Source organism: Microtus ochrogaster, chromosome 4 (assembly GCF_000317375.1).
Source record: "Microtus ochrogaster isolate Prairie Vole_2 chromosome 4, MicOch1.0, whole genome shotgun sequence".
In the NCBI taxonomy this organism is placed as follows: Eukaryota; Metazoa; Chordata; class Mammalia; order Rodentia; family Cricetidae; genus Microtus; species Microtus ochrogaster.
The window spans coordinates 2,880,570-2,888,374 of NC_022011.1; the positions used below are offsets into that span (position 1 = coordinate 2,880,570).

At 42.6% G+C, this 7,805-nt stretch overlaps 1 protein-coding gene across 1 annotated transcript in view; it reads right to left on the reverse strand.

Moving 5' to 3' along the window:
* Positions 1 to 7,805, reverse strand: part of Hhip (hedgehog interacting protein) — an 87,689-nt gene that overhangs the window by 71,426 nt on the left and 8,458 nt on the right. The window contains exons 3-4 of the mRNA XM_005345395.3: positions 1,995 to 2,151; positions 1,011 to 1,212 (exon numbers count right to left, since the gene is read on the reverse strand). Of these exons, the coding sequence (XP_005345452.1) occupies positions 1,011 to 1,212; positions 1,995 to 2,151 (359 nt within the window). The remainder of the gene's footprint in view (positions 1 to 1,010; positions 1,213 to 1,994; positions 2,152 to 7,805) is intronic.

Here is a 7,805-nt window from a genome sequence, read left to right on the forward strand (position 1 = left end):
CTGACCCCAGCATCACTGTGTTCTCACTGACCCCAGCATCACCATGTCCTCACTGACCCCAGCATCACTGTGTTCTCACTGACCCCAGCATCACCGTGTCCTCACTGACCCCAGCATCACAGTGAGGTCATGTGACCTTAGCATTACCAGGTCCTCATTGGCTCATTTTGTTTTTTAACCCAGTATTTACTAAGCAGATATTGGGAGTGTATTTTTCTTCCATTATTCCTTCTTATTTTGGTGGTCTCCCCACTGAGAATGAGACACAGATCAAGGAATCCATATCTCTGAGTCTCAGAATGTAAACCTCGAGTTCTATTTCCAGGTGAACAGTGAAAAGCACGAGCAGTTCTTTCCGGAACTCAGGACTTTTGTGTCACTGACACCCCCAAGCTGGTGCGTGTGTCTCAGTCTGGGCAGCTGTAGCTGCTGCGCTGCCTCCGCCTGCTAACAGCATCTGCTAGTCACATCATGTGGGCTTCAGGACAGCTTCCTTACAGACCTAGGGGATTTGACTGGAGAATTCAAACTAAGAGAGGGAAAGAAAGTGATGGGTATGCTTAGAGTAAAAATGTCTGACTTACCTGCAAAAAACATTGTACAAAGAAGTCATTACAAGAAACATTTTTTTTTCATGGCCCAAACAAATAAAAGGCATGATAAAAGAATCAACTACAATCTCCAAAATTACATATTTGTTGTACTCAGAAATGTGAATATGTAATATGCAATTTTATGCCCAATAATTAAGACCTAAAAGCAAAAGTTACTTTCTATGTAAACACTATATAGGGACAAAATACCACCTGATTATATTTCTCAATAGTCAGTAGATCAAACAAAGATGTCATTGTCCCTGAGTTGTAATTATTGATCTCTTAAGGTACTTCCTTATTTTCTCTTTCAGATAGTCTTTATTTTATTAGAAATATAAACCTCCAGTGAAGAAGAAAGCATTTAAGATAACCCCCACACAATCAGAACAAAATAAAGAAATAGAAAAAGCCAACCTTTATTCCACTTTGAACAAGTTTGTGAATGTCCAAGTAAGGCTCCTTGAAAAGCTCTCCTTCTGGGGTCAGGATCTTCACGTAGCCTTCCTTCTCTAGAATGAAGAGGCGATGGGAGCCATCCCCACTGTGTACGGCGCCCACAGGCTGACGCAGCCCACTCACGACCTCCTGCACGCAGAAGCAGTTGTGTTTGTGTTTTCTAAACAAATCAGAGAAGACCAGTCAGCTCTCCTGATGGAGGTGCAAACAGATGTGCACAATATACTTCCCCAAATGTATTCATTTCCTCAAAGAACCAATGGTTTGAAAATGAGAAAGGGCTGCTAAGACAGGCATCCTATAATAGGATTATTTTGGTTAATTCGTATTATCTTTTCAATGGAAAATAGCAAGATATCCTTTTCTCAGAAAGTAAAAGTGAAAACCCCAACGGTTTATTCTGAAATGGCATTAGCTCATTATCTCATCTTTCAGTGACTGTAATTAAAATTTGCTTTTCCTCATAATAATGAGTTCTTATGAGAAGGAATTTAAGGAGAAAGTTCTAAGATCCATTTATATAAAGAAAAACTGATTTGCTAATAATAAACGTGCTGAATATTTCTATGGTGCGATAAAGCTAATAACAATCATAAAATCCAAGTTGAACACTGTGCCCATAAAATTCCCATGAGTCATGGAGAAGCCAAGCTCATAACCTAGGATTAGGAGTCTGAGTAGTAAGTGCATTTAAGCTGCGATGCTAGAGGAACAAAGGAACTAAGAGGGAGAGGGAAGTTAATGTGTGTGCAGTCTGTGGATCCTGGGGGTAAGCATCAAAATCATCCATTTGTTCATTTTTTCTCTAGGAGTAAAGAGCATTGACACACACACACACACACACACACACACACACACACACACACAGAGAGAGAGAGAGAGAGAGAGAGAGAGAGAGAGAGAGAGAGAGAGAGAGAGAGAGGACCATCGAAGTGTATGGACCTGCTGAGCTCCTCCACCTTCTCGTATTCCTCCATCTGGTCTAGGTAGTTAGATGCTGGCCCTCTGACTTGCTTTCTTGGAAAATCTGGAAAGCACAAGCCGCCATCTTTTCTCGAATAATAAAAGCAAAACTCATCAGCAGTTGTTTGAAGAAGCCCTTTAAACAGACACGGAGAAAGACTCATTAGAACCGTGAAGTGTTCTAGCCAAACCAGCTCATTTGGGCATCTGGCCCTAAGAGGGCTTTGAGAAAGTATGTGAATATTCACAGGAGAAAACCAGGCATGACACAGTGAAAGGGCACCGGGGAGGGGTTGGGGTTCCCTTTTCTCCTTTAAACACATTTAAGAATTCCAGTGAAGTGTAATCTCCTTATGCGGGGTAAGTTAAAAAGATTGACTTATCCATTCGTATGATGCGTATGTGTGTTCCCTCATGAGCTTACACGTGCCATGTGTGTGCAGGAGCCTGAGGCAGCCAGGAGGGCATCAAATCCCCTGGAAATGGAGTTTCTAGACAGGTGGGAGCTGCCAATGTAGGTGCTGGGAACTGAACCTAGAACCTCTGAAAGGTCTTTCCAATGAGGGATCTTAACCAGTGAGCAGTCTCTCCAGCCCCTGGGCTAACCACTTGAAAGGCGAATGAACTGCACGTTGTAAAAGCCATGGTTACTCTCTCACTACACTTACTCTTCTCAAGCCACCTCACTGATCACAGGAAATATTTGTGAGCTCACCCCATCCCATCACCAATTAGTCTAATTTTCCTACAGTCTTAAATACTTTCCTAAAGAGAACCCATGACAACTAGAAAAGCGATAGTCTGTTGTCTGCCAGTTGTCTTAACACAATGCACTGATGGATGTAACAAATACCCCCACATGAAATTAACGATGTGCTGTGCAGTCTTCAAGCAAGGAATTGTTGCTAAGGGGAAATCCTCTTATTCCAAATACTTTGAACCTTTTTACTGTACTTTTTTTTCTCTAAGGGACAATGATGAAATATATTTAAATGATTTTTCTATCTCTTTAAGGAGAAAAACGGACACACCCCTGAACCAAAACAAAATCACATGGTGTACTGAACAGGTGACAAAATAAAGATAGTTCTTCTCTTTTGTGTTAAAATTGTTGGTGTATCTGTATGCTGTGTGTATGCGTGTGTGTATATGTGTAGGTGAACATGTGGATGTATGGATGTGTGTGTGTTCATGCTCCTGTGTATGTGAACACAGCTGTAAGTGTAGAGGTCAGAAGTCAACATCTGTTTTTTTCCTCCTCCTTAGATTTTGAGACCCAGTCTCTCATCGGATGTGAAGCTCACTGGTTCCATGATGCTGAGCAGCCAGGGAAGCCCAAGGAGCCTCCTCTTTCAGTCTCTCCACCAAAAGGGTCATAGGCCCACTCCTCTATGCTCAACTGTTTCCACAAGTTTTGGGGATTGAACTCAGCTGTTAGGTTTGTACCACAAGCACTTCACTGACGGAGCCATTCCCCAAGCCCACAAAGATGTTTTTGAAAGTACACCTCTCCTTGAATGTAAAATTAAAAGCTTCAGACCTGAGGAAAACTATAGAAAAAAAATTGAAAACTGTACTTTGAGGTAATAAGATACTGGCTTTATTGTGCTTGTCAATAAGGTCTCTTCTGTATCCTGGAGACTTCTGCTTTCTGAGTATGTTTCCATCCGGATCTGGGCAGGGGAAATAACTGCTGGAGTACCTGTCCAGCAACTCAAAGTCCAGGCTTGATCACTGCAAACAAACAAGAAGCAAGCAGCACAAACCCCTGCTTGATCTGTGCTTCCCAGAGTCAAATCAGGAGAGAGCCTTTGTTTGTCTGGAGGAAGATGCCTCTCACCTCCTATGTGCACTGTAGTGAAGTTTCGGTTTTTACATAACAAATTGGACTTTTCATCATGCCTACTAGTCTTGGGATAAAAGTATCAGGTAACTTAGTCAGAGTTTGAAAACTATTTAACAAATTCAGGTTTTGCAAGAATTTCTAAGAACAAGATTTGGAGCTCGGCCAAGCAAGGCTTATCGATGGAGTTTGCAAGACACTCAAAGCTCATTTCCAGGGAGCTTGACCTGGGTCAGCCCAAACCTCAAAACAAACCAGCCTTAGGGTATAAGAGTCCCACACCATAAAGCTTGGGATACATTTTGATCTCACTTTTGGGTAAAATGTATGACCCTTAAATTGCCAACAGAGACTTCAAGAGCAATTTCTGTCTAGTGTGTTGGGAAATATCTTAAGCTGGGGAAGAAGGCCAGAAAAAGTGAGTGCCCTCAGGAGTGTGTGCTCTCAGGAGTGTGTGCACACAGGAGTCCAGTGTGGACTGTGTGTTCCCTCAGGGGATGTGCAGACAAGGGCGCAGTGTGTTCTGTGCATGCTCTCAGGAGCACATGCACACAGGCGTGCAGGGTACTGTGTGTGACCTCAGGGGGTGTGCAGTGTGCACTGGGTATGCCCTGGGGAGCATGTGCACACAGGAAAACAAATACTGTGTGTAGCTCCAGGGGGCTGTGCATGCAGGGCTGCGTGGAGCTGTGTGTGCCCTCAGGGGTTGTGCACAGGGATGCAGGGTATGGGAAAGGAGGCATAGCAGTTCAAGGATCCTCCTCAGGAAAGGCAATGAGGAGGTGTCCTTCCTTTGAAGATCCACCGGCATCAATCAGACACGTAAAGGAACACAGAGTTCACTCCTCGTTGGAAATTCACTACAAGAGATAACCGCTCTCTCCTCATTCTTCAATGGCAAAAAAAGCACCCAGCTGAACGCTAAAGTGCTAAACACAAATCTATTTGAGCAAAAATAACAAAAGGAAAATTCAAGCTTGCTTTAAAAGTGATTGCGTATCTGCAAACTGGGACCATCTTGGAAGGGAATTAATGGAACCATGGCTGGTTTCACTTCTAAGAGCATTGTAAGCTGCAGATAAATAGCAGGACATGAGAACTCATTTTTGAATCGACTATATTAATTTTAAACTAGAATGCATCTTCGTAAACTTTGTGTATCCAGATGTACGGACTCTTGACCAAACACACACCTTTCGTTTCTAAGAAGTCACTGGAGAGACTCTTACTGAAGATGTGTGTTTAGCCCAGCAGGTCTACAAATGTAGAGTATCCTTGCAACTGCTGTATTTGTTAAACCCTTGGTTAAATAACACTTAAATAATTAATTGTTCAGGTCTGTAGCCATTTTCCAGGATGGTGAATCCAGCGGCACTGCTGTCCCACAGAGAATCATGTAAAAATACTGACTTAGAAAATAAACACTGTCCAGAGTGTGTTGTATGTTCCAGCTTCATTTCTCATGATGTATTCAAGAGAAGCGATAGTTTCCCTAGGTTCATCCATCATGATACCGAATAGGGGAAGAACCCCTGAGTCCCTGGAAGGAAGGCTTTCAATATATCCATCTTGTCCCTCTAGCTTTCTCTCCCTGGGACTAATAAGACACACGTGTTAGGTATCTGATGGACTCAGGGCTGGAGAAACTCAATGGACTCAAACCCTTGACCTTGTCCTCATTAGCCACAGGATTAAACCAATTGAACTAATTGGGTGCAGACCTTTCACAACAACTGGAACCTACTGCTGGGACAGGACTGTCTTAAAGTGATAAAAATTATTATGCTAAACAGGTACAACGTATAAAGCTATGCTGGTGGGTGTCTCTGTGTGCCTTTCTCAGAGTGTATTATACCAGATTTCCTGAATCAAAAGGATCTACTCTGCTCATTCAGACTAAGGAAAAGGCCCGTAAGGGTATGCAACTTGGCACTGGAGAAATTTTAGGCAATTATCTTTCTCAGAAAGTCCACGAGTGGAGAACATTTTGATTAACAGTCTAGAGTATACTCAATTTTACTACTTTTGAATCTCTAATAAGTAGAATCTGATCGTTTCTGAATTTAAATTTCTAGAAATGAACTCTCTTCCAGTTCCCAGGAATGCTCTAACACGGTCATGCTTTCTTAAAGCCAAGGCGATGAAGTACTTTGTATCATGGTTTGAGCAGTATAGGAGAAGGAAAGGAATCTCTGAAATTGCTTTCTTATGATCCCACTCAGAATTCTCCTTCTTTTTACAAAACGCATTCCCTGGGCTCCTCCCCTCCAGGGTTTTGGTCTGTAGAGAGAAGAGAGCACTGGTAGGAACAGCTGAGCAGCCTTGACCAAACTTCCTATGAAATGGAATCTCCAAGTAGCTGTTTCCCATAGGTTTGCATTTCTGAGAAGGGTAAAGCATAAAACAGACTTAAGGTGACATGATTACCCAGTTGTTCTTGCTACCATTTCTAAAGCCCCGGTGCTCTAGAAGAACAGACACACTGCGGGGCTTCGGGCAAGGTTGATGGGTGGGTTCAGGCTTTGCTCGTCACAGTTTAGGAAAAGGTGGCCTCCCTCCCAGGGCTCTAGCTGCCTACTAAATCAATGAGCATAAATGCTCCAAAAAGTGGGCTATTACAGCTCACTTCTGACACAAATATTTAAAATGATTATCAGCATGTGACCTAGGAAGGGCGGTCCCTTCGGTTTGTTGCAAAAGTCTCTCTGGGTCTTTAGACAGCATCCTGATTGCCCTTTCTACCTCAGGAGTGCAGCTTTCATGTGGTTATCTTTCCAGGCAGCCTGGGTGGCCACGAAGAGCACTTGACATCTTGATGCACTTCAGCAGTTTTACACATACACAAACTTTGTAGAAAAATAAATTTGTCATTCGTCACCACATATGCTGATCTGGGAAGTGATGCGCTTGCAGTTCGGGCTCTGAGCTGTTTGCTGGCCTCATTCAGTTGATCTTGTAGACCTGTTTTGTTCTTTTGGATGCTAAATAACTTTGCATATATAAAGGCCACCGTGGAAGAGTCTGTGAGCACAGCATGTTGTATTTGCTGCGAAGTGATAAAGGAAATGAAGAGGCCAAGTGCTGGGATCACTCCTAACTAAGGTTGTGAAGGCAGAGGTCTACGCTAGCCCTCACCCCAAGCTCTCCAATCTGTTATTGGTCTCTGTGGGCCACTGGGGCTACTGGGAGCTGCTCCACTTTGCATTGAGGAATGTGATAAAGGGGGGAAAACAGCTAGTTTAAGAAAAGTCAGAAACAGCTACAGTTTATAAAAACAATAATATTTTCACATCCGTTTTGTCTAGGTACGTGTCATGCTGTATGCAGAGGGATCAAGCAGACCTAAAGTGTTTATTATTTATAAGGAAGTTTTATTTTTTTCTATATTTTTGTGGGCCAAAAAATTTTGAGATGTATACAGCACTTTCAAAGAATTATCTGAGTCACATCCTACTGTACTTAAAGCTTATCTCTTTCTTAAATACTATTTAGTTTTATAAATGGTTCACTGCAGTGATTGGTGTGACTTGGACTAGCTAAAATAATCTGTCTTGTTAAATTATGTTCTTCCTCCATGATTACAACTATACAATTTATAAATGTGTGTGTGTGTGTCTGTCTGTCTGTCTGTGTGTGTGTAGGGTGCATGTGTGTGTATCTGTTCATGTGCAGGGTGTGTGTGTTTGTTGGTATGTAGGGTATGTGTGTGTTTGTTTGTGTGTAGGGTGTGTGTCTGTTGGAGTGTAGGGTGCATGTGTATGTGTTCACGTGTAGGGCATTTGTATGTGTGTCTGTCTGTGGGTAGGGTGTGTGTCTGTGTTTGTTGGTATGTAGGGTATGTGTATGTATATTCGTGTGTAGGTATATGTGTGTGTCTGTTGGTGTGTAGGGTATATGTGTGTTCTGTTGGTGTGTGTGGTATGTGTGTGTGTCTGTTGGTGTGTAGG